General features: G+C 47.2%; 1 protein-coding gene across 2 annotated transcripts in view; it reads left to right on the top strand.

Moving 5' to 3' along the window:
- LOC138982537 (sterol regulatory element-binding protein cleavage-activating protein-like) overlaps positions 1-25875 on the top strand; it is a 51020-nt gene that overhangs the window by 13743 nt on the left and 11402 nt on the right. Inside the window, exons 10-21 of one of the 2 annotated variants that reach the window (XM_070355848.1) lie at positions 179-291; positions 2932-3026; positions 10388-10486; positions 10798-11193; positions 12553-12878; positions 19709-19871; positions 21296-21601; positions 22154-22269; positions 22660-23099; positions 24373-24506; positions 25218-25303; positions 25703-25812. In XM_070355848.1, the coding sequence (XP_070211949.1) occupies positions 179-291; positions 2932-3026; positions 10388-10486; positions 10798-11193; positions 12553-12878; positions 19709-19871; positions 21296-21601; positions 22154-22269; positions 22660-23099; positions 24373-24506; positions 25218-25303; positions 25703-25812 (2384 nt within the window). Of the gene's footprint in view, positions 1-178; positions 292-2931; positions 3027-10387; positions 10487-10797; positions 11194-12552; positions 12879-19708; positions 19872-21292; positions 21602-22153; positions 22270-22659; positions 23100-24372; positions 24507-25217; positions 25304-25702; positions 25813-25875 lie in introns of both variants that reach the window. The other variant, XM_070355847.1, reaches the window with a different exon arrangement.

Below are 25875 nucleotides of genomic sequence, written 5' to 3'. Positions count from 1 at the left end.
CGTAACAACGCTCTGCCTCATTTCGTTTATATAATTAACATCATCGTAAGGCTTCCTCTCTTTCAAGCTGACACAAAAAGAGAGTACTATTTAGGCAATGTAAATCACAGAAAGGATAAGAATTTTTTTGTTTTTCACTTGCAGAAGGTAATATCCTTACGTGGTTTGTGTTTTTCAGTGAGATTTTCCCGTACCTGGTGATGATCATTGGTCTGGAGAATGTGCTGGTCATTACCAAGTCTGTGGTGTCCACTCCTGTTCAACTGGACGTCAAGATCAGAGTGGCCCAGGGTGTGTTGTGTTGACCGCTATTTCCATTTGTAACACTAAGCAGCACTTTTATGAGAAGGCATTCCTCTCAAGAGCCGTGAAATAAATAAACTTGATAGAAAATCCTTGATAAGAACTTCTGAAACATACATTTTAGGCCCGTGAAAGACGTTTTAAAGGTGTGTTTTTTCCCTGGAGTAAGGTTAGTCCCCTCGTTTCCAAATGTTAGGACTAAATAGAGAATACTACATGGCTTGCTGTGTCGTACCAGATTTACACGAGGTTTTTTTTTTAAATATTGAACTGCAAGCGAAAGCGAGCTGTTCACTATTTGAAAAAGCAACGAGTGTAAATCTGGTACGAAACAGCAAGCCATGTAGTATTCTGTTTTAACCTACATACTGTACTTACGTGTATTTTACTGAAAATGTCCTGCAGTCGAGGCAGCTAAATTGAAGACGCTTGTTTTGGAACCTCGATCTCTTCTTAAGCCTCGTGCAATCTATTATGTCAAAGCAAGGAAACGTCACTCTGAAAGTGTGGCGTGACGTGTTAGTTCTAAAGATTCATCGAGGGTAATTAGCGAGCGCAATTTTTTTTCTTCTATAATGTCGTTTGTCTCGGTGACTTTGGCATCATAAGCAGTGGAAAAACAGGTCCCTGCCAGACTTGCTTGACATGACCTCATTTACATGATATACACACGTGTGATTTGAACGATTATTATCCCCCCCTCTGCTTCTTTCTCTCTGTAAACTTGTAGGGCTAGTTATTTTTCGGTAACTTACCCAACAACCAAAATCACTTACCCAACAACGGGCCTGAATCCTCGATAGCTCATGGGTAGAGACTGTACACATTGTGGATCTACTTTTTGCGACTCAAAAGTTCAGAACACTCTAATGTACAAAATATACATTTCTGGAGCAAACAATACAACCATACCGCATTTAAACCAGCAACTACATACTTGAACACATGAATCTCCATGTAAAATCCATGAGTTTGGTTGTTTTCTGAATTCAGATCTGCCGTGCACAATCGTTTATCGCTAGCAAGATTCCAAGGAAAAGTAACTCTCATACTTTGTCTAGCGACACGAGTAGTTCCCCTTCCAGATTTCGGCTGCACCGACGGTCAGTTTTCAACAATATTTCATTTTATAAACAGATCACACGCAATCAATTGCAAACATTTAATCAACTTAAAGAACATGCAACGGTTTCATACACTATTTTGCCCCAGAAAACTAAACTTCATACAGTTTTTAACGTTGGAACACGGGTGTAAAACTTCGTCTGCTAGTCACATTCGAAGAAAGAACATTTCCTGAGCGATACCAAAACATGAACAGAACACACACTATCTGCCTTTACCGCCACAGCAGAATGACAACATAACTGTGTACTTGATTTTAGTTCAAAACATGGAAACTGACAAGAAGTGTTAACAAAATTGAATGATTTGCACGGAACTATACAACCGCGCATTAATCGATCGCCTGCGCAGGTAGACTGGTTGGGTGAATATGATTCGATCAAACTTTCGCACAAAAACTCCTCTTTTCTTTGAATAACTGAAGAAAGGAGGGATAAAGAGGTTACATACCTCGTCTCAGTGATTATCAAAAATAATGGTCTCAGTTCGCGGTCATGAAAAAGCTCGCTGAAGCTCGCATTTTTCATGATCCGCTAACTTCGACCATTATTTTTGATAATCACTGAGACTCGGCATGTAACCTCTACTTATCTCACGGGTGTCTCTTTCACGTATGTAGGATAAACAAAGAAACCAAATTGAACCAAACTTTCTAAAGAAGAACAAATAAATATTTATAAAATAACGATGATGAAAACACAAATTGACTGGGTTTGCACAGTATCAGCTTTATATTCCTTTTGTAAGTTTTATGATTCTGTTGCAAAATAAAGGAGCCACATTCAGTAGTACCATTGTCGATTTCACCAGTATTCTTCTGTGTTCATGAGCTGCGACTCCCATGCACACTTGCATGATTTACCTTTTTCCTGAATGACTGTTGTTTGCCTGCCATTTAGGCATTCATACTCCTATTCCAGGGGATTGACCAGTATCTGATTTTGGTTTGGTCTGTAGTAGTTTTACATCTGACAGAAATTTTAAATGTGAGAGTTCATTAGCAAGATATCATCTGTTTGTTTTTTTGTTTTTGTTTTTTTTGTTGTTTTTTTTGTTTTGTTGCCAAGCACATCATTGTGGGGCTTTTAATGAATAACATGCATCCGTCCACTCACAATATATTTTCTTTCATCCTTCAACATTTACCACTCAAAAAGTATATAGTATCAAAATTAATGAAAAACTTTTTTCTTACTTGTACCCTTAGACAATTTTCCTTGGTTGCCCCAAGATTGTGTTACTGTTTGCTTAAACCATAGCTTTTTTTTTCTGTTGAAATATGTATTTAAAATACATATCATTATAATTATACACACACAAAAAACACAGTATGACATCCACTATATACATCTTGGTGTAGATATCATCTGTTGATATTGTTTCAATGACATGTTCCATTGAACTCGAAGACATTAGTCTAAATCTTTATTGTTGTTGACTGTTTAGGTTAATTGCATAATCAGTACTGTGCTAAATCATGATTTGCTGTTGTTTACTGTGAAGGATTGAGCAAAGAGGGATGGTACATCACCAAGAATTTGTGCACAGAACTGCTCATCATCTTCTTTGGCTTCTTCACCTTTGTGCCCGCTATTCAGGTAGGTAGACATCAAACTGCATGGTGCATATATATATACTAGATGAATACCCGCTTCGCCGGGTACGGCTTCGCCGGGAAGAAGTCGAGCCAAATACCCGGCTGCGCCGGGGACCAAGCCGGCGCACCGCACGAAGGAAGGGAGATAAACGCGCAAAACAGTGGAGAAGAATAATACCCGGCTTCGCCGAGACAGTGACCTTCTAAAAATAGTATAACGGGAATATGGATTGAGCATTGTCGACAGTGACCTTCTAAAAATAGAAACAGGAATATGGATTGACGCCACACGAAGGAAGGGAGATAAACGCTGAAAACACTGGAGAAGATAAGGAAGAGTTACTGGGAATGGATCCAGAGAAAAACCAAAATCGGTTCAGCGCTGCGCGCTGAGAGCACGTGTTTAAATATCTCATCGACCAGGTTGTGTCTGGGGTGTACCTGAATATGGCCACCAAATTTGAAAGAGATCCATTGAGAACTTTGGCCGTGCATCGCGGACACACACACACACACACACACACACACACACACACACACACACACACACACACACACACACACACACACACACACACACACACACACACACACACACACACACACACACACACACACACACACACACACACACACACACACACACACAGACACAAGTCGTATATATATATATATAGATAGAAGATGCGCACACACGCACCTGCATGTATGCGTGCATCACACCCACGCATGTAGATTACTTACTTACTGCCGGTTATGCCGGTTCGAATGCAGGGCAGCAAACGCATGCAGATTACTTGATTTTTAAAAAAAAACACTTTAGTTTTATTGAATAGAATTTTGTTTAGTTTTAACTTATGTCGGATTTTTTCTCAAATATTTCTTTTGTTTTGTTTTTATGTAGTGTTTTCAAGTTTGCACTTTGTCAGGCATTTTTTAAAGTTTTTTTCAACTGATCGTATTGACCTGTTAAATCTGTAATTAAATAACATATTCTTACTACAACTCACATAAATAGCATTAACTTCAGTTTGATGCGTTAGACATTGAAGCACTGACCCTGGTAACAGGGGGAGATAACTCCCAAAACAAAACAAACCCTTGACAACGGGTCCCGGGAGTTACCTCCCCCCACCGGCTGCCCGCGCATGCGCTGGACATACTGCCGGTATAGTCATTCCCTTCTTCAACACGCTAGCGAATAGACGTGTTTGCACTCTGGCTGTCTTCTTCAGCCGCTGGCCTGCCACGGTAGGCCGTTGACCCTTTGAAGTCTGAACGCTTCTTGCCTCTACTACGGTGAGATCTTTCTTGTTTATCTTGTTTTGCCTTGCCGCCATTTGCAAAGTGTATTTTGTTGGGGAACTTGACTCTAACTTGTCGGAGTTTCTTGTTCTTCTCAACTTGGCTTATAACGGTCGGGGCACTGTTAGTTGGTGCCGGCCGCCATTTGCATTTTGTAATTGTTGTTGAAAATTTTCACTTCGTCTTACGAAGTTTATCTGTTCGTCAACTTGGCGCTTTCAGGTAGGAGCACCGTCGTTTAGGTGCCTGCCGTCTTTTGCTTGTTATTATTTGGGTTGTGAAACGTTTTGCTCCGATTTCTGGGGCTTTTTGTTGTCTCAACCTGCTGTAGGCAGAGCGCTGTGTTGCAAGCGCATGCCGCCATTTGCATTTTGTTTTGTCTGCCGGTTGTGGAACTTTTGACTCCGATTTCTGGAGTTTTTTGTTGCTTCAACCTAGCGTAGGCAGTGCCCGGTGTTACGGGTGCATGCCGCCGTTTGCATTTTAGAATTTTGTAATTATTTTTGCGAAATTTTCTCGTTGTGACTTGTCATTTCGATGGCGGACAAGGGTAAGAGCTCTGCCAAGCAGGTACCGGTGGGTTCGCCGCTGGGCAGTTCTGGGTCTGCGTCTTCTTCTAAAAGTAAATCCAAGAAGTCGCGTTCGAAAGATAAGGTTTCACCGGTGAAACGACCTCTGGTCAGCGTTTTCGATCCGGTTAGCAAGGAGGCGTTGCGTGTTTCGATCGATCCTCCTGCTAGCATGCCTGTTTTGTCGCCGCAGGAGAAAGAGGCCCAGGCGGTCTCGCGCGATGAATTGTTTGCTCTTTTTTCTACTTTCAAGGATCAAATGAGGGAGATGCTGGCAACTGACAGGGGTGTGTCTTACTCCACCATTCCGGCTTTGCCTCCAGGGGTTGGCAACGCTGCCTCTTTGTCGAGGATTGTTCCTTCTGCTACGGTTACGTCGGCGGACGTTGCTGATCCGCAGCTTTCGGCTTCGGCCGATCAGGTACGTGTTTCTGGAAGTTGGGGGTGTTCAGCATACGAGCGTGCGGTTCATCTCGACGGTTATTCCACCCTTGACGGTGGGGCCGGTCCGTCCGGTCCCTCGTACTTGGGTTCAACTGCTTCGGCAAAGGGATTTCCGGCCACAGGATCTCTTTCGAGAGATCGTGGCACTTCCATTTCGTTACCATCGACTTCCGGTTCGCAGCCCACGGGGGTTCCGGTCGTTGGTGGTAATGGCAATCCGTTTCCTGCCTTCACTTCCGTTCAGGCGGCTGTGGATGGCGGGAGACAGGATGGGTTGGCTTCCGGGCAAAGCACAGGTGTGTTTCCGGTCGCTTTCCCTTCCGGATTGCCAGCTACCTATGGTAGCAGCTCGGCTGTATCGGTTCCCCTTGGTGTGGCTACACAGGGTTCCGGTACGGCGGGTTCATCAGTTCCGTTTAGGGACAATGATGGTTCCGGTCATGATCGGCCTTCATCGGACATCTTGATTGATGATGTGGATGTTGGCGAAGATTGTGAAGACTCTTCGGAGGCGGAACACAACTTTCGGGTTCAGAGGAGTTTCTCACGCGCGCTGAGTGCTGCAGCTGAGGTTACCTCTAGATATTTTGCGGAAGGGGTGTCAGCTTCGTCTTCACGGCTAGCGGCACCTCCTTCCGCGTTTGGCGATTTCCGGGGTGACAGCGAGACTGGTGTCCGCTTCCGGTTTCGGGAGTCTCCTTCTGTAGCCTACCATATGGCTAAGGTGCTGAGTGTCAGTTCTGATGACATCGTTCCTCTTTTATCTGCTCATGGGGATGCGCCTGAATCTGCTCAGCAATGGCTGGCTTCTCCGCGTGATTGCTCTCGCATACAGTCTAACTTGGCCTGTAGGCCTAAGCTGTTCGGGAAACCGGTTCATTTTATCGATTCTTTCGCGCTCCCGAGTTCCCCGCTTCAGGTCACTCCGGAGTTGGCGAACTTGCGGAAGGAGGGGTACAAGAAGGAAAAGCTGTCCGTCTGTACCGAAGCCGGCGTGATCGCGATTGAGGAAGCTGGGAGAGTTTCTCTGGAATTGGCTTCCGTGTCTGACACTCTTATTAGAGCGCTGTCCAGATCCATCTTTGTTTCTCTGGAGCCCTTTAAGTTCCGGGACGACGCGGTAGAAGAAGATGTTGTGACTTTGTTAGCAGCTCTTGCTAAGATCGCGGCTGAGCAGACCGCAACTTCGGCCAAGTTGTACACGCAGGCCGTGTTATGGCGTCGTGAAGCTCTTTTGAGAGACTCGAGACTGTCGGATAAAGCCACTATTGAGGCTTTGAAAGTTTCTCCGTTTGCGGGACAGAGCTTACTGGGTCCTGAGTCTCTCGAGGCTCTCAGGCGAGAGTCTCAAGAGGTGAAGGACTTGCATTTCGTTAAGCTGTCTGAGCTTGCCCTTAAGCAGGGTCAGAAAAAAGGTGGTTCGGCGCCGCCTTCATCTTTTCGCGGCTCTGGACAGAAGACGAGGTCGCATAGGGGTGGCAGCCGTTCGCGCCCCTACAATAAGAAGCCTTCCTTCGGGAAGAAGGGGTCAGGTGGCAAACCTAACCCCCAATGAAGGCTCCCCGATCCAGCCACTCCCCTAGCCCCTACCCCTTTGGTAGCGGGCGGCCTCTCAAGGGCCGTTCCAGCTTGGTTGGCTCTTACGAGCAACCCTTGGGTTACGGGAGTGGTTCGATCGGGGTTCCGGTTGCTCTGGTTGGAGGACAAGGCCCCTCTAACCAGGACAACACCCAGGTTCAAGTTCCCCGCCGATCCAGAGGCTTGTGCCGTTATTCAGGCGGAGGTTCTACTGCTCTTGCAGAAGCAAGCGGTAGAAGAGGTCATCGATCGTCGATCCCCTGGCTTTTACGGGAGACTGTTTGTCGTCCCGAAAGCGTCAGGGGGTTGGCGACCGGTGTTGGATCTGTCTCCCTTGAACGGCTTTCTCCGGAAAGTTCCGTTCAAGATGGAGACTCCAGCGTCTGTCAGGGAGGCCCTACGTCCGTCGGACTGGGTCACTTCCATCGACCTGACAGACGCGTACTTCCATATTCTGATGCACAGGTCAGATCGAAAGTGGCTGCGGTTCCTGTGGGGCGACAGGGTGTTCCAGTTCAGGGCGCTGCCGTTCGGGCTTTCTTTAGCACCCTGGATTTTCACCATGATAGTGCGCCAGCTTTGCGCATTAGTGCGCCAGAAAGGGATCCGTCTCAGAGTTTATCTGGACGACTGGTTGATTCTGAGTCAACAAGAGTCCCTGTGCGGGCAGCACACCCAGATAGTCTTGCAGACTGCGAGAGACTTAGGTTTCTTCGTGAACCAAGGGAAGTCCGACTTGGTTCCCTCTCAGGAGTTCACGTATCTGGGCATGGTGTTCGACACCCGAGCTTGGACTGTGCGTCCCGCCCAGCGGAGGATAGACAAGCTGCAGGATCTGGTCAGGTCTCTGTCAAGCCTCCGCCACGCGCCTGTCAGGGTGTTGGCGTCACTCCAGGGCCAGATGGAGTCGATGTCTACCCTGATTCCTCTGGGCAGAGTTCACAAACGCCCGTTTCAGGCGTTTCTGAACTCTGCCTGGGATCCAGCCTCGCAAGGTTGGAATCTGTCTCTTCCCCTTCAGGGATGGTTCCTGGAGTCAACAAGTCAGTGGTTGGATTCGGCCTGGCTGACTCAGGGCGTTCCGATTTCCTTGCCCCCTCCGGAGTTGCATCTTTTTACAGATGCGTCCCTTCAGGGTTGGGGAGCTCATCTGGAGGGGAACACAGCTTCCGGTCTTTGGGACCAGGATCAGAAGTCGTTGCATATCAACATTCTGGAGTTGGAAGCAGTGCGCCTCGGGCTTCGGGAGTTTGTCGCCTCATTGCGAGGCAAGCATGTGTTGATCCGCACGGACAACACCACTGTGGCCGCGTACCTGAACAAGCAGGGGGGTACGCGCTCGCTGGTTCTGTCCAACAGGGCTTGCGAGATTCTCGCTTGGGCGTTCCTTCAGGGGATTGTGATTTCAGCGAAGTACCTTCCGGGGTGCCTGAACATCTTGGCAGATTCACTCAGTCGCACTTCGCAGATTCTGCACTCGGAGTGGACTATCGCACACCAAGCACTGCGGCGTCTGTGGACGCAGGTGGACAAACCCCTCGTGGATCTGTTTGCCACCCGGTTCTCTCGGCGTCTCCCAGTCTTCGTGTCCCCAGTGCCGGACCCGGAGGCTTGGGAGGTCAACGCCATGGAAATAGACTGGAAGGATCTGATAGCTTATGCCTTCCCTCCCATTCCGTTGCTGGGCAAGGTGCTGAGAAAGGCGGACTTGGAGAAGCCAAGGCTGGTTCTCATAGCGCCGTTGTGGCCGAGCCAGGCGTGGTTTCCGGACCTTCTTCGTCTAGCCGACGGTCCACCCATTCCTCTCGATCTTCGAGAGGGGGAGCTTCTGCAACCGAGGTCGGGGATCCCTCACAGGGACCCTCATCTCCTGGCTCTACACGCTTGGGTTCTGTCAGGAGAGCGTTGAAGCGCGCTGGGGCGTCAGACCTCACTCTGACATTGGTGCAGAAGGCGCATAGAAAATCTACTTCTGCTGTTTATTCGTCCCATTGGGCTGCTTGGGCCCAGTGGTGTCGTCTTAACGGCGTTAACCCGTTGTCTCCACGTTCTATGCAGGTTGCAAATCATTTGGCTTGGCTCTCCTCCCAAGGTCGGACGGCGTCTACCCTCCGGGTACGCCGTTCTGCCATTTCCACTACCCTCAAGCAGTTGGGACGCTCTATTACCCTGGACGGGGTGATCGCAAGCGTCATTAAAGGTTCCGCTCTTAGCTCTGCTTCACGCAGAACGTCTGTCCCAGCCTGGGATCTCTTACTTGTACTGGAATTTTTGCGCTCCTCGGTTTTCGAACCTTTGAAAGAGGCTAGTCTGTCTAACCTTACTAAGAAGACTCTCCTCCTTATTTTGCTTGCGTCAGCGCGTCGGGGAAGCGAGGTTCACGCTCTTTCCGGACTTAACCAGGATATTTCTTTCGAAAAGGATGGCTCTGTTATCTTGCGTTTTTCGCCTGTGTTTTTAGCAAAGAATCAAAAACCTAACCAGCCGTCTCCCGTAGTGAACATACAGTCGCTGCGTTCTATTTTGCCGCGCGGTGACCCTGACCTCTTGAACTGCCCGGTCCGGGCTCTGCGGGCTTACCTGTCTCGCACGGCTCCGTTAAGAGCTTCATCTCAGAAACTGCTTTTCATCTCGTTAAACGTAGCCAGGGATAAGGATATCGTTAAGACGACTTTGGCGAGATGGTCTGCCGGGCTTATAAGGCAAGCATATGAGTGGTGGCAGACACATGGGGGGGGACGCTCCGTTCTCCCATTACGGTCGCCTCGTACGCATGAGGCGAGAGCCTGGGCCGCCTCTCTAGCGGTCTTGCGCTCAGGCAGGATGACTGAAGTGCTCAGAGCAGCATACTGGAAGTCTGAAGACGTTTTCATAAACTTTTATCTACGTGATATTGCCAGCACTAGGCAAGATGGCTCGAGCTGTTTGCCTGCCATGGTGGCAGCTGGCCAGGTTCTACCGAAGGTTTAGGTGAGTTTCCCGCCGCCTTGTGTAGCAATCTGCTATTTATGTGAGTTGTAGTAAGAATATGTTATTTAATCGAAAATTTCTTATCAAATTTTCATTTAATTAATATACTTACCAACTCACATAGTTAATGCCCTCCCTACCTACCCCGCTTTGTGTGGTTTAAGGTGGTGTTTCAGTGGGAATGACTATACCGGCAGTATGTCCAGCGCATGCGCGGGCAGCCGGTGGGGGGAGGTAACTCCCGGGACCCGTTGTCAAGGGTTTGTTTTGTTTTGGGAGTTATCTCCCCCTGTTACCAGGGTCAGTGCTTCAATGTCTAACGCATCAAACTGAAGTTAATGCTATTTATGTGAGTTGGTAAGTATATTAATTAAATGAAAATTTGATAAGAAATTTTCGATTCATGTAATGTGTTTGGTTTTCAAACTTTTAATTAATTTTTTTAGCCATTTCTGTTTTACAAATTGTATATATATGTATTAACAATGTGTTTCAGGAGTTCTGCTTGTTTGCTCTGGTTGGGTTGTGGACAGATTTCTTTCTTCAAATGTTCTTCTTTGCTACCATCCTATCAGTGGATATAAGGCGCATGGAGGTAAGCAGTATTTTGTTTGCAGGGATAATAATTGTGTGTGGGTGTGTGTGTGTGTGTGTGGGTGTGTGTGGGTGTGGGTGTGTGTGTGTGTGTGGGGGGGTGTGGGTGTGTGTGTGTGTGTGTGTGTGTGTGTGGGAGAAAGAGGGGACAATGTATTTGAATTTTTCAGATGTGTATCCTTACTCATTAGTGTATCTCTGCATAGCTTGTTGTGTGAGTGTGTGCCTGCATTTCTATTTAGTCATGCTTTTTGTTGTTTCCTTCTTCATTTTGATGCTGTTTTCTGATTTTCTCTTTCTCCGTGCTTACAGCTGGCAGATCTCCACCGTCAGAGCATACAGTCGCAGAGTCTGCAGCAGGCTGAAGACTCGGCATCCGAGGACAACCCATCCATCCAACCACTCATACTCTGCCCTTTTACGCACAAACCCCCCTCTTCTCCTCCCCCTCCTGCTGACTCAGCAGCCACTCCTTCTCCCCCTCCCACCCCCTGTTCTTTGCTGGGTGGCATGGGGGATTCGTGGCAACCCTCGCCCAAAATTTACCGCTCCAAGTCGGCCCCGCGACTGGACCTGGCCTTCACCCAGCAGTGGTCACCTTCAGCCGCCTCCCCTGCTGGCCAGGATGATTTCTTTGAGAAAATGCCTCGCCGCTTGCGCCTCTTCTACTTCTGGGCCCGCACTCGCATCTTTCAGAGGCTTATCATGGTGCGGGTTTCTTATTGCTCTTTTCGGGATAGAAAAATTCGGGAAATAACTTCGAGTTTTTTTATTGTCTTTATTCGATGTGTGTACTTTTGAATGAAAAGAGCATTATAATGAGCGGATAGTGCAGAAAGCACGGATTTGAGCTAACCCTCACTGGAATGTCAGTCGTTTGCATGATTTCACTAGCACGGATCATCGCCGCTTGCAAAGACACGTCGTTCGCTAATGTTTGGCGTACAATGTCACGTGTAACGAGACTCGGTGTTTCTATAATAAAAACAAGTCGCGTAAGACGAAACTACAACATTTAGTCAAGCTCAGTCGAACTCACAGAATAAAACTGAACGCATTGGATTTTTTCCGCAAGACCGTACACTCGTAGCATAGTCTGTCCACCGCTTGTGGCAAAGGCAGTGAAATTAACAATACAGAAAAGCGCGGTAGCAGTTGCGCTGAAAAGGATAGCCCGCTTTTCTATATCTCTATTCTTTTTAACTCTCTGAACGTGTTTTTAATCCAAACATATCATATCTATATGTTTTTGGAATCAGGAACGGACAAGGAATAAGATGAAATTGTTTTTAAATCGATTTCGGAAATTTAATTTTAATCATAGTTTTTATATTTTTAATTTTCAGAGCTTGTTTTTAATCCGAATATAACATAATTATATGTTTTTGGAATCAGAAAATGATGAAGAATATGATAAACGTAATTTTGGATCGTTTTATAAAAATATAATTTTAATTACAATTTTCAGATTTTTAATGACCAAAGTCATTAATTAAATTAAGCCTCCAAGCTGAAATGCAATACCAAAGTCCGGCCTCGTCGAAGATTGCTTTGCCAAAATTTCAATCAATTTTATTGAAAAATGAGGGTGTAACAGTGCCGCCTCAACTTTTACAAAATGCCGGATATGACGTCATCAAAGACATTTATCGAAAAAATGAAAAAAACGTCTGGGGATATCATGCCCAGGAACTCTCATGTAAAATTTCATAAAGATCAGTCCAGTAGTTTACTCTGAATTGCTCTACACACACACACAGACACCACGACCCTCGTTTCGATTCCCCCTCTATGTTATAACATTTAGTCAAGCTTGACTTAAAAAGCAAGGAAAAACAAGGGAAAGCAACTCTTCCACAACCAATAATAACTTGACAGAGTTATATCCGAACATCGTCTATTATGTTTATATTTATGTGAGAGTCTTAGTTACTGTGTAAGAATGCGTGATTGGGATTCTGTTCACTCTAATGTACATAGTTCTGAAACAGTTCTGTTTTTGGCGGTTTCAATTTTCATGGTGTTTTCTTCACAAGACAGTTGCTCATCACTCTCTTTTCTTTTCAGGTGTGCACAGTGATTTGGATAGCCCTGATCGTGTACAAGACAGGTCTGGTGGAACACATAGCAAACCTGGAGGACTCGCCCACCTCCTCCCACCCCGGGGGCCCCCAGTCCCACCCTCTCTGGCCAGAGCACCCCAACACCGCTGACATGCTGCAGGAGGATGGCCATGGAGGCGCAGGGGTGGGGTGGGGGATGGGCCGGGGAGGAGGGGAAGATGTGCTGCAAACGGGTCTGGTGGAGCACACCCAGCTTGAGACGTGGAGAGGGCTGTCGCACAAACACTGGCCCCGCCTCTTTGCTTTCTACAACATCAGCCTACTGGGCAGGTGAGCTGTTCATCAAATACTGGCCCCGCCTCTTTGCTGTCTGTATTTGTCTACTGGGTAGTAAGCTGTGACACAAACACTCTTTGCTTTCTACAACATCAGCCTACTGGGCAGGTGAGCTGTCCATCAAATACTGGCCCCGCCTCTTTGCTGTCTGTATTTGCCTACTGGGGTAGTAAGCTGTGACACAAACACTCTTTGCTTTCTACAACATCAGCCTACTGGGCAGGTGAGCTGTCCATCAAATACTGGCCCCGCCTCTTTGCTGTCTGTATTTGTCTACTGGGGTAGTAAGCTGTGACACAAACACTCTTTGCTTTCTACAACATCAGCCTACTGGGCAGGTGAGCTGTCCATCAAATACTGGCCCTGCCTCTTTGTTGTCTGTATTTGCCTACTGGGTTAGTAAGCTGTGACACAAACACTCTTTTCTTTCTACATTAGCTCGCTTGACAGGTAAGCTATGATTAAATTACATATCTTAACCCGACTCACATTTAGCATTAACTTCAGATTAATAGCTTGGACACTGAACTACGCTTCACCCCTAAGGGGGAAGAAACCCCTTAAAAAAGAACGGCCTTGACTCAAACCAAGTTAACCAAAGTCAAGGTCATACCGCTCTCGCGACCTATCACGCGAGACCCAACCGCCGCCATGTTAGAAACGTCACTCCTACTTCAGCCTCCGATCAGCTCGGACGTGTTTTCACAGCTACGCTACAGGCTTTCAGCCTACTACTGTTTTTCAAGCAGTATTTTCACCCCGTTCTACAGGTCCCTGCCTAAGCAAGATTGGGTGAGCTCTTTCTAATTTGTTCGGCTCCTGTTCGTTTGTGTCTTTCTCCGTCTTGCAGTCTGTTTCGTGTTTACGTTTCTTAGACTGTTTGTTTTCGTCAGCTATGGCTGACAAAGAGAGAAAGAAGCCTCAGACTAGGCAAATGGCTGCTGAGTGTTCGCCTAGTAAGGACGCACATAAAGAGACAGGCAAAGTTACTACCGTCTCAGTTCATGACCCAGTTTCTCAAACTACCATGTCCGTTAATATTTCGGACCCTGATAGCCCAGTCATGCCCGTACTGAAAGAAGCTAAAACTAAAAGTAAGGCTCCTTCAGCCAAGAAGAGACGTAGTGGTAAAGACAAGAATAAGGATGATTTTTCCTCCCTTTTTGAGAAGTTCTCTGTCAATATGAATAACATGTTTGCACAACAACAGCAGTTTGCAGCCGATTTGCATGCTACTCGTAAAGAGTTACACTCGCTCCCAGCGGGGGTGGGCGGAGTGGCTTCGCTGGCTTACGCTAAGGCTCCGCCGTCATGCACTATCACGTCGGCCGACGTGCACGCAGAGCAGGGTGATTGCTTCATTCAAGGGGCGGTTTCACGCTCTTCAGGTTTGTCAAGTTCACCGGTAGCCAGGTTCTCTGGTGAAAGTGTTCAAGTTGGGCCGGAACTAGTAGCCCCCCCGCCGCGGCTGGGGGGTGAAAGTTTGACTTTCCCGGAGGCTATCGCTCTTTATAAGAGGCGGAACTCATGGGGGGTCAACACCGGACAACAAGTTGGGCCGGAACTAGTAGCTCCCCCGCCGAGGCTGGGGAGTGAAAGTTCGACTCTCCCGGAGGCTATCGCTCTTAGTAAGCGGAACTCACGGGGGGTCGACACCGGACAACGAGACAGTTGTACTCACAGGCAGACTGGTATGTCTCCGGTGAATGTATACAAGTCTCAACTTCCTCCCTCTGGGCAGGAAGCTGCTTTCGGGCAGGCTTTGCACGGTCCTTCCGTTTTGCAATCAGCCTCGCCTGTGGTGGATCGTTTTAGTGACGCAGCTAGTCACAGTGACTTTCACGGTACAGCCACAGCAGATTCGGAGGTCGACGATTCTCACTCACTTTCTGAGGAGGAAGTTGATGTCAAGTTGTCACTCAAACTTAAACCAGCTATGGTTACTGCAGCTCAGGTGTCTGCTAAGTACTTCGCTGAAGGGGTGACAGCTATGACAAGCTCTGCGGCACCACCACCCTCAGCGGTCGGTGATTTCCGCCCTGCCTTAACGGAAGTTCAGGGATATCGTTTTAGCGAGTCTCCTTCTGTTGCCTACGAACTTTCCAAGGTGCTGGCTAGAACTTCGGGTTCTGAGAATAGCTTGCCTGTGGATACTGTGCCTTTACTGGCGGCACACGGCCAGGCGCCTGATTCTGCTCAGCCATGGCTTGCCTCAGGCCAGTTACGGATGTCGAGCACTTCTTTTCATGCACGCAAGTTTGCTCTCTCCCGTCGCCACCACAGCCTTATCGAGACTTACGCTTTGCCGAGTGCACCGCTTCCGGTCACTCCGGAGTTGGCTAATCTCAGAGAGGATGTCTATCGTTTTGACAAAACTTGTGCTTACTCTGAAGGCGCTTTGATTGGTTTGGAGGAGACGGGAAGATACTCGTTGGAACTTGCTTCTCTTTCAGAGACACTTCTTAGATCTCTTTCTCGGTCGATCGCGGTGTCGTTGGATCCTTTCGAATTTCGAAACGACGCTAGCGTGAAAGACGTGCCCATACTCCTGGCCTCTTTGGCGAAGGTTTCAGCCGAACAAATGACAGTCGCGGCACGGTTGTACGCTCATGCGGTTTACACACGCAGGGACGCTTTCTTGTCTGGCTCCAGAATTCAAGATAAGTCTACTTTGGACTTGCTCAAGGTCTCCCCTTTCACAGAGGGTTCTTTGCTTGGTCAACCTTCACTTGACGCGCTTGACAAACAAACACAAAACGCTAAGGACTTAGCGATCGCAAAGCTTGCCCAACACGGTTTCGCTAAGCCTCAGGCCAAACAACAGGGTCCTCCTAAAGCTTCTTTCACTTCTGCTAATCGAGGACGCGGCTCTCAGCATTCACAGTCCTCTTTTAGGGGTAGAGGCAGGGGCGCGCCTTACCCCAAGAAGAAGCCGTCTTTCGGCAATGCTAGGGGGTCGGGTCGAAAACCTAACCCCCAATGACGAGGCCCCGAGCTACTCATCCCCGCAGCCCCCACCCTTTTGGTGGCGGGCGGCCCCTCCCGGGCCCTTCCCTACTGGTTACAGCATGTAAACAGTCAGTGGATCGTGGGGATAGTACGTTCGGGGTTCAGGCTGCTCTGGAAAGAGGAGAAAGCGCCTCTAACCAGAACACCTCCTGCGTTCAAATTTCCGACAAAACCAGAGGCAAAGGCCACAATTCAGTTGGAAATCGCTGCTCTTCTTCAAAAGGAAGCAGTGGAAGTTGTTTCAGACCACAACTCCCCGGGTTTTTACGGGAGGATATTTGTAGTCCCAAAGAGCTCGGGAGGGTGGCGTCCAGTCTTAGACCTGTCCCCATTGAACAAATTCCTCCGGGAGATTCGGTTTACCATGGAGACTCCCTTTTCTGTTCGGGAGGCACTCAGACCGGGGGATTGGGCAACATCAATAGATCTGACGGATGCGTATTTTCATATACTCATGCATCCGTCAGATCGAAAGTGGCTCAGATTTCGATGGGCAACAGACATTTATCAGTTCAGGGCTCTCCCCTTCGGCTTGTCTCTGGCCCCTTGGGTCTTCACAATGGTGACACGGCAACTTTGTTCTCTGGTCAGACAAAAAGGCATTCGTCTGCGTGCATATTTAGACGATTGGCTCGTACTAAATCAGAACCAGCAGTCTTGCGGTCTTCACACGCAGGCAGTGTTGGATCAGGCAAACGATCTAGGTTTTCAGATCAACCAGAGCAAATCAGAGCTGATACCGTCACAAAACTTCACGTATCTAGGGATGACCTTCGATACGGTGGCATGGTCAGTTCGTCCCTCACTGAGAAGAGTCAACAAGCTTCAAGACCTACTCAGGTCTCTCAGGTCTCAGAAACAGGCCAAGGTCAGGGTCTTGGCGTCCGCCTTAGGACAGATGGAATCTATGGCCACTCTCATTCCGCTGGGGAGAGTATGCAAAAGGCCGTTTCAGGCTGCACTCAACTCAGAGTGGAATCCGGCTTACCAGGGCTGGGATGTCTCTGTTCAGATACACAGCTGGATTCGACACACCACAAATCAGTGGTTACAGGCAGGCTTGTTTCTGGGAGTTCCGATTGTGCTTCCTCCTCCGGAGGTCGACATGTTCACAGATGCGTCTCGGGTGGGCTGGGGTGCTCATCTTGCACAGCTCACGGCCTCGGGGACTTGGCCAGAGAGTCAAGCCCGGTCTCACATCAATGTGTTGGAGTTGGAGGCAGTCTTTTTGGGGCTTCGGAGCTTCTTCCCTGCCGTTGTCGGAAAGCATGTTCGGCTACATACCGACAACACCACGGTAGCGGCCTATGTGAACAAGCAGGGCGGTTCACGGTCGCAAACACTCTCAGTCAGAACTTGTCAGATCCTGCGGTGGTGTGCTCAACATCAGATCACTCTGTCGGCGAAGTTCCTACCGGGTCGGCTCAATGTTTTAGCCGATGCTCTCAGCCGTTCGTCCAGTGTGTTGCACACGGAGTGGACGATCACCCACCATGCACTTCAGAGATTGTGGGTTCAGGTCGAAAAGCCTGTAGTCGATCTGTTCGCTACGAGGTTTTCCCGGAGACTGCCAGTATTTGTCTCCCCGTTTCCCGATCCGGAAGCTTGGAAGACAAACGCTCTGGAGATCAACTGGTCGGATCTCACGGCGTACGCCTTCCCTCCGTTTCAACTGCTGGGCAGGGTACTCAGAAAGGTCGAGATGGAGCGCCCGTCCCTCATTCTGGTGGCTCCAATGTGGACAAGCCAACATTGGTTTCCGGACCTGCTTCGTCTCACAGTAGGTCCTCCCATTCCGCTAAACCTAGAGAAGGGAGATCTGCTACAACCACGCACGGGCGTTCTTCACGAGAATCCGCAGGCTCTGCGCCTTCACGCGTGGAGACTTTGAGAAAATCTTTGCGTCGCTCAGGTGCTTCTGAAGGGACTTTGGATCTGGTTCAAAAGGCTCACAGGCAGTCTACTAGCTCGGTTTACACCTCACACTGGTCTGCATGGGTAGCATGGTGCGCAGATAATGGGGTCGAAGCTACATCTCCTCGGTCAATGCAGGTAGCAAATCATTTGTCTTGGTTGGCCTCCCAAGGCAAGTCCCCATCATCTCTTAAGGTCAGGAGATCAGCGATTTCGTCCACCTTAAAGCAATTAGGTCGCACTATTTCCCTGGGTGGAGTTATTGCAAGCGTGTTAAGGGGCGCTGCATTGGATTTTGTTAAGACAAAGACTCCAGTCCCAGCCTGGGATCTGTTTCTAGTTTTGAACTTCTTGAGATCTTCGGATTTTGAACCTTTACATTTGGCAAGTCTCCATAATCTTACGCGTAAAGCTCTTCTGCTCACTTTACTGGCTACAGCTAGACGGAGCAGCGAAGTACACGCGCTCTCAGGCCTTCCAAAAGACATCTCTGTTGAGAGTGACGGCTCTATCTCCCTTCGTTTTAGACCTGATTTCTTAGCAAAAAATCAAAAGCCTCACCATCCTGCTCCCGTTATCAGGATTCCGTCTTTGTCCACTATACTAGCACCAGGCGACCCTGACATGACAAATTGTCCAGTGCGAACACTTAGCAGCTATTTGTCTAGGACTGCTCCGTTAAGAGCTAAAGAACAGAGACTTCTGTTTATCTCACTCAATACTGCTCGGAACAGAGACCTGTCACGGGTGACTTTGGCTAGGTGGATCGCCACACTCATAAAACAAGCATATGAATGGTGGCAGAAAGGAAAAGGGGGGGGGCAGTCCGTTCTCCCCATGTCGTCTGCACGTACTCATGAGGCGAGAGCCTGGGCCTCGTCTTTGGCCGTACTACAGTCAGGAAGGCTTTCTGAAGTACTTGACGCTGCGTATTGGGCGTCTGAAGACGTCTTCATAAATTTTTACTTGCGTGACATTGCAAGTACGCGGCAAGATGGAACCAACTCCTTACCGGCTGTGGTAGCCGCAGGACAGGTTCTTCCAAGATCATAGAGTAAGTACCCGCCACCTACATTAGCAATCTGCTAAATGTGAGTCGGGTTAAGATATGTAATTTAATCGAAAATTTTATAAGTAAATTTTGATTTGATTAATATACTTACCCGACTCACATCGTTAATACCCTCCCGCCTACCCCGCTTAGGGTTTCCATAAAAAAGAACAGATCATTTCAGTAGGAGTGACGTTTCTAACATGGCGGCGGTTGGGTCTCGCGTGATAGGTCGCGAGAGCGGTATGACCTTGACTTTGGTTAACTTGGTTTGAGTCAAGGCCGTTCTTTTTTAAGGGGTTTCTTCCCCCTTAGGGGTGAAGCGTAGTTCAGTGTCCAAGCTATTAATCTGAAGTTAATGCTAAATGTGAGTCGGGTAAGTATATTAATCAAATCAAAATTTACTTATAAAATTTTCGAATTTGAATCTAATACAGTCCTCCGAAAACCGCGTATGGCTGCCTAAATGGCGGGGTAAAAAACGGTCATACACGTAAAATTCCACTCATGCAAAAAACACGAGTGTACGTGGGAGTTTCAGCCCACGAATGCAGAAGAAGAAGGAGAAGAAGAATCTAATACAGTGGAACCCCCCTTTTAAGACCTACAAAAAGTCTGAGGACATCATGTCTTACAAAGGAGGGAGTCTCAAAATGGGAGTCAATTTACACAGGTTATCAACAGAAAGTCTAAAAAAACACCAAGGTCTTGAAATGGGGGAAGTCTTAAATTGGGGGGGGGGGGGGGGTTCACCTGTACAGACTTTTGCTCTTATATGGTTTTTGAAAAAAAAAGATGCTGATACAAACTTTTGCTCTCATATGAAGACACCCTTACTTTCTCTTTTCAGGTACATCAGTATTCTTCCATCCATTCACCTGTCCATGAATGTGGATGCTGAAACAGCAGTGAAATTACGACATCCGTCCGAGCAGCAGGGCTACGTCAGACCACCGGTGGTGCAGCCTACTGGGGCTGGCAACACTCACCCCACCTCAGTGGAGAAAAAACAGGTCAGCTAGTTTGTAGTGTGTAGCTTCAAGCTTAAACAGGAGTTACACAAGGAAATATAAGAAATGTTGTACAAGATAGAATATACCTAGGACAAACGTTGATTTTTTATTTTATGTTTTTCCCCAGTTTCAAAACTAGCCTGTAGAATATGCGTAGTATTATTTGAAATGTAACTGACGTTGCAACCATATTTTGTTTAATTACAAACTGACACACATTCTTCAATATTCTTCCATGGACGGTATTCCTCTACAGGCAGATCGAAAGATTTGGTATATGTTTCCAGCTTGCAATGCTATTTCCTAGTTTATTCGCAGAATATGTGGTGTATTTTTCCAGTAAGCATTGCTGTTCCCTCTGTCACAGCAGAACGTGTGGTGTAATTTACCAGTAAGCATTACCGTATTTGACGGATTACAAGACGCATCGTTTTATATGCTGCACCCCCGACTTTTAACAAAAAAATAGGGACGAGCCACGTATAGGCCGCGTCACTATATTAGCCGCCGTCGAAAAAATATAATCAGATCGTTTCAATCAATCAAAACAACCAGGCAAACGAAAATATGGTATTTGGCGAAATCGGCTCCGAGAATAAACAAGTGAAACAAAGAAGAAAAGTGAAAAAGTTTGAAGAAAAATATCACACACACAATTTGTAACGAACACACACATGTAGTCCCACCCGGAATAAGCTTTTTTGGGATGATTTACGACTTTTGCGCACATTTCGAGCAGACGAAAACACAACATGGCGGCTCTCGCTCCTCCAACTTTCGCGAGACACAAAAAACCGAAATCTCGCGCGCGCGAGATCCTGATACATCCGGTGTTTCTCTGTACGCTATCTTGTCACCACGACTTATTGACAAACGAAGATTCGCGCAAGAAAGAGAAAAGCGCCGAGTCTTGAGTAGAGAGCTAATAAAGTACCGGTAATCGCTAATCGAGCGAAACGAAAATCCGCGGCGACTTCCATTAGGTGAATGCTATTCAAGTTTAGGTAACGTTTTAGCCGCATCTTTTTATAAGCCGCAATGCGATTTTTAAAAAAAAAAAAGTCGCGGCTTGTAGTCCGTCAAATACAGTACTGTTCCCTCTGTCTCAGCAGAACGTGTGGTGTATTTTACCAGTAAGCATTACTGTTCCCTCTGTCTCAGCAGAACGTGTGGTGTACTTTACCAGTAAGCATTGCTGTTCCCTCTGTCTCAGCAGAACGTGTGGTGTATTTTACCAGTAAGCATTACTGTTCCCTCTGTCTCAGCAGAACGTGTGGTGTATTTTACCAGTAAGCATTGCTGTTCCCTCTGTCTCAGCAGAACGTGTGGTGTACTTTACCAGTAAGCATTACTGTTCCCTCTGTCTCAGCAGAACGTGTGGTGTATTTTACCAGTAAGCATTACTGTTCCCTCTGTCTCAGCAGAACGTGTGGGGCAATGTTGGCAACGGTTTTCACTCCATCCCCTCATACATGTACGACGCACATAAGCTGAAGGCTTTCTACCCCAAGTCTCAGCGCGAGTTTTTCATCACCGTCTGCCTGTGCTTTCTCTCCGTCATTGTGGTTTCCTACTTCATGGTGGCGCTGTACAAGTGCATGTGCTCTCGCAACTACTCCCGCTGGCGCCACTCTTGGGCCCGCCATTACAGGCAGCGCCAGCGCAACAAGGGGGCTTACTACAAGCAGATCAAGGAGTCGGTTCCCATCCTGCTCAGAGGGCACAGTCAGGTGGGATTAAGATGTGATATTTTTTTTTTACAGTGGAACCCCCAGACCTCCAAAAATCTGAGAAAATCGGGTCTTAAAATGGAGGGGGTCTTAAAAAGGGGGTTCCACTGTAATGGATTTGGCAGGATTTTGTTGTGATTTGAGATGGGGGTTTTATTTGTTATTTTATAGGGCAGGAGATGTTGATATTTCTCAATGTTGTTGTGGTTACTGGCCATGATGATGCGGTTCTACTGTATAATGGAACACCTGATCACCCTTTTTTCCCAATTTCTTTCATAAGAGGAAAAAATGTTTTATGCAAATGTAATTTCCCTTTGCCTTGGTAGATTGTAATATGGTAGTAGTTTTCTCTCTCTAGCGAGACCAACTCGGACTGCACAGGTAGTAATTGTTGTTGGTACATGTAGTGTGTTTTCCAACCTTTTTTTTCCGTCAGAGACTAACAAATGGTGATTTTTTTCTTCAGTTTTTGAGGTGTATGAAAGAATGAAGCAATGAGGTTGAATTACGGTCATATCAGCTTGCTACATGCCAGTTTTTTTACAACAGGAGGTAGAGTGCGTTGCAGTGGACGGTCAGTTTGTGGTCAGCTGCTGTTACGGGGGTCAGCTGCGAATGTGGGACTCCAACACCGGAGAGTGCATCTCAACTATGCAGCGCCACAGGTACAGAGTGTTCCAGAGTCACGTGGAAAATCCTCACTGCAGTGCTAAACCGAAAGGGTTAATGAAATAGTGTTACTTGTTTTCACTTGAAACTTTGCAGGATGCCCTGGATACATGGGATCACATTTCTGGGATCTAGTTCAACGTACTATGAATATTGATTTAGTTTCTCTTTTGTGCTGATTCATTCATATTTTAATGAGCAGTCCATATACATGTATATCATAAACACTGAAGTGTGTATTACTCGCTTTCTTTCTCATTACTTGTTTCACTTAAAACTTTTCATTTTGTAATGGCTTACACTGGAGAAATGCATATTCTTGCTTTCTTTATCATTACTTGCTTGGATTAAAATGTCTTCATTCTGTAATGACTTATCTACTGCAGCATTACCCCACCCAGACGTCGCAAGCCATGTGTGGGACGTAACATCGAGGACAGTGATGCCGACCTGTACGCAGAGTATCACGGGGGCAAAATGACCCCAGAAAGCACAAGCTCGTCGGAAGGATCCTTCATCGAAAGGTGTCGAGCGTTCGAACGACGGGCAGAGCGAAACCGTCTTGCAATAGAGAGATATGAGGAACTGACGCCGGACTTAGCTAGTACAATAAACACAGACTTTGCGTCCATACCTGTGAAAGGCGAACATGCTGATAGCGAGAGTGGTTTTGACTTTCACGGGTGGTTTCAGGGAGTGTACGACGAGCATCGACGCTCGGTGACTGAAACGCCTCAGCTGGCAAGAGAGCAGCGAATACACAGTTCCCCTGATGATGCGTTTCTCTCTGTGCCTGAGGACCAGCGCTGTCGTAGTTGGAGCCAGGGTAAGAGAGATGGAGGGAGTGTGAGTGTGTGTGTGTGTGTGTGTGTGTGTGTGTGTGTGCAGGGGCGGATTAGGGGGGTGGTTATACGGGTTCCGGAACCCACCCCCCCCCCCCCCCCCCCCCTCGGCTGTAAAAAGTACAGTTTTAACTGCCACTCCTATGCGACATGACTTCCCTCTAACCATACTATATGATGTCGGGAGCAGATATCATGGAAGATAAATTGCCATTATTTAATACTAACCTTAAAAGAAATGATGAGTGGCTGCTGACACCAGTTGATCATGTTTAAAATCAAGGATAAGCTACAAATTGTTTATAAGATAGCTAAATTTCTTCAGCTTCAGGGGGGCTTAACCCCTCAGACCCCCCAACGGGGCGTTGCCACGGTACCCCACCTCTACCGACCCCTGGTTGTAACCCCCCCCCCCCTCGGGCTTAACTGCTCCGCCCCTGGTGTGTGTGTGTGTGTGCGTGAGAGTGTGCACGTGTGAGTAGTGTGTGTGTGTGATAGTGTGTGTGTGTGCGTGAGAGTGTGCACGTGTGAGTAGTGTGTGTGTGTGATAGTGTGTGTGTGTGCGTGAGAGTGTGCACGTGTGAGTAGTGTGTGTGTGTGATAGTGTGTGTGTGTGCGTGAGAGTGTGCACGTGTGAGTGTGTGTGTGTGTGATAGTGTGTGTGTGTGTGCGTGAGAGTGTGCACGTGTGAGTAGTGTGTGTGTGTGTGATAGTGTGTGTGTGTGCGTGAGAGTGTGCACGTGTGAGTAGTGTGTGTGTGTGATAGTGTGTGTGTGTGCGTGAGAGTGTGCACGTGTGAGTAGTGTGTGTGTGTGATAGTGTGTGTGTGTGCGTGAGAGTGTGCACGTGTGAGTAGTGTGTGTGTGTGTGATAGTGTGTGTGTGTGCGTGAGAGTGTGCACGTGTGTGTGTGTTATAGTGTGTGTGTGTGCGTGAGAGTGTGCACGTGTGAGTAGTGTGTGTGTGTGATAGTGTGTGTGTGTGCGTGAGAGTGTGCACGTGTGAGTGTGTGTGTGCGTGCGTGCGTGCATGACGTGTTTTAGGAGATTGGTCACAAGCTAGGCGAAGTTGTTTTTTTATGAGAATGTTTGCAAGCTTGCTGATGTTTTGTTTTAGGGAAATGTTCACAAGCTTGCGAAGTTGTGTTGAAGGAAATTTCACAAACTTGCCCAAAAGATGGTTTTTGAGAAATGTTGACAATCTTGCCAGTTTTGTAATTTGGGTGTATGTTTACAAGCGTGCTAATGCTGTGTTTTAGGTGACAGTCCATACACAGTGAGTGGTGACCAGTTAACAGGAGAGGAGCCAGACCCTCATCCCGCGTCAGCCATCTGGTGCCTAACCATTAGAGATGGGCTGATTGTAGCTGGCTGTGGTAATGGCCGTATTGAGGTGGGTCTTTGATGTTACTTTTGTGTATGTGTATGTATGGGGATATAGCTCAGTTAGTAGCAGCGCTGGCTTCAAAACCAGTTTTCGCCACGTTCGGCAAGGGATTTATTTCCCTGAGTCAACTTTGTGCAGACTCTCATCGGTGTCTGAACACCCCCGTGTTTACGCATGGGCACGGTAAAGATCCCAAGCTCACAGCGAAAGTCTCAGGGCTTGTAAACATGAATACGCACATGCAGGAAAAAGAATACAATATTGGGTAGCGCCGTATACTGTATGTCAACTTGTTTTCCTGAGTGAGAAAGCAGTCCGAATGTTCATGGGGGTAACCTCACAGGACTATACGAAATCTTATCCTTATCTTTATCTTTCTGTGAGGAACCAGACCCATCCCCTGCTTCAGCTATTTGGTGTTGTCAGACAATTAGAGATGTGCTGATTGTGGCCATTTGTGATGACATTCAAATCGAAGTGGAAAATTGATGTATACAACTGTGTGTGTTCTCTTGCAACTGCAAATGAATGGTTTAAGCATGCATGAGAGTTTACTTGTCAATACTTGGTTTATGTTTAGTAATAAAAATGTGTGTGCCTGTGATTACATGTGCCGGAGTATGTGTAAGCATGTGGAAGAGTTTGTAAATGGATACTTTGTGTTGAAGAGTAAAGACGTTTTCATGGGAGGTAATTCATTACTCCTTATGTTTGCAGATGTGGCAAGGAGAAACGGGAAGACTGAAATATCAGTATAACAATTCCAACAAAGGAGTCACTGCCATATGTTTTGTGGGGAACAAGTAAGGTCTTATTTCACTTGCAATTTGACAATGCGAAACTCTTCCTGTATTTTGGAAATGTGTGCCCCAAACGGCCAAAGAACTGAGCAAGTATTCTTTCAGAAGAGAGAAAGCTCTTTTTGACATAGCTAGTTCCGGGAATAGTATGAGAAACTACAAAGAAGGATTTTCTAAAACCATCATATTTTTGTTTGAATGTCAGTTATCTGTTCTGTTGTTCGATGGGAGGAAGAGTGTGTAGAAATAGGAGGAGCATCTTCTTGAGTCATCATATTTTTGTGTTAACATATGATTTCTTTCTGGTTTCTGTGTCAAGGTTATGATGCCTTCAGCAGTATACAGACATCTTTGTACAAGGGAACTTTGACCATTAAGTTCAATCTGCAATGTTTTTTTCAGAGTGGTTGCTGCTCGCATGGATGGCAGCTTAGACTTTCTGGAGCTGGAGACATTTCATAATCCGTCCCTCACACCTCAGTCTCCTGCTTCCACAACACGTGCACACAGAGGTACAGCAAACCGCAGATACCTCTTGTTTTTCTCTTGTGTGTTTGTGGAATGAGGAATTAGCT

Source organism: Littorina saxatilis, linkage group LG12 (assembly GCF_037325665.1).
Source record: "Littorina saxatilis isolate snail1 linkage group LG12, US_GU_Lsax_2.0, whole genome shotgun sequence".
NCBI classification, from domain to species: Eukaryota; Metazoa; Mollusca; class Gastropoda; order Littorinimorpha; family Littorinidae; genus Littorina; species Littorina saxatilis.
Note: the sequence above shows the minus strand (reverse complement) of the source record. Positions and strands in the feature narration are given on the sequence as shown.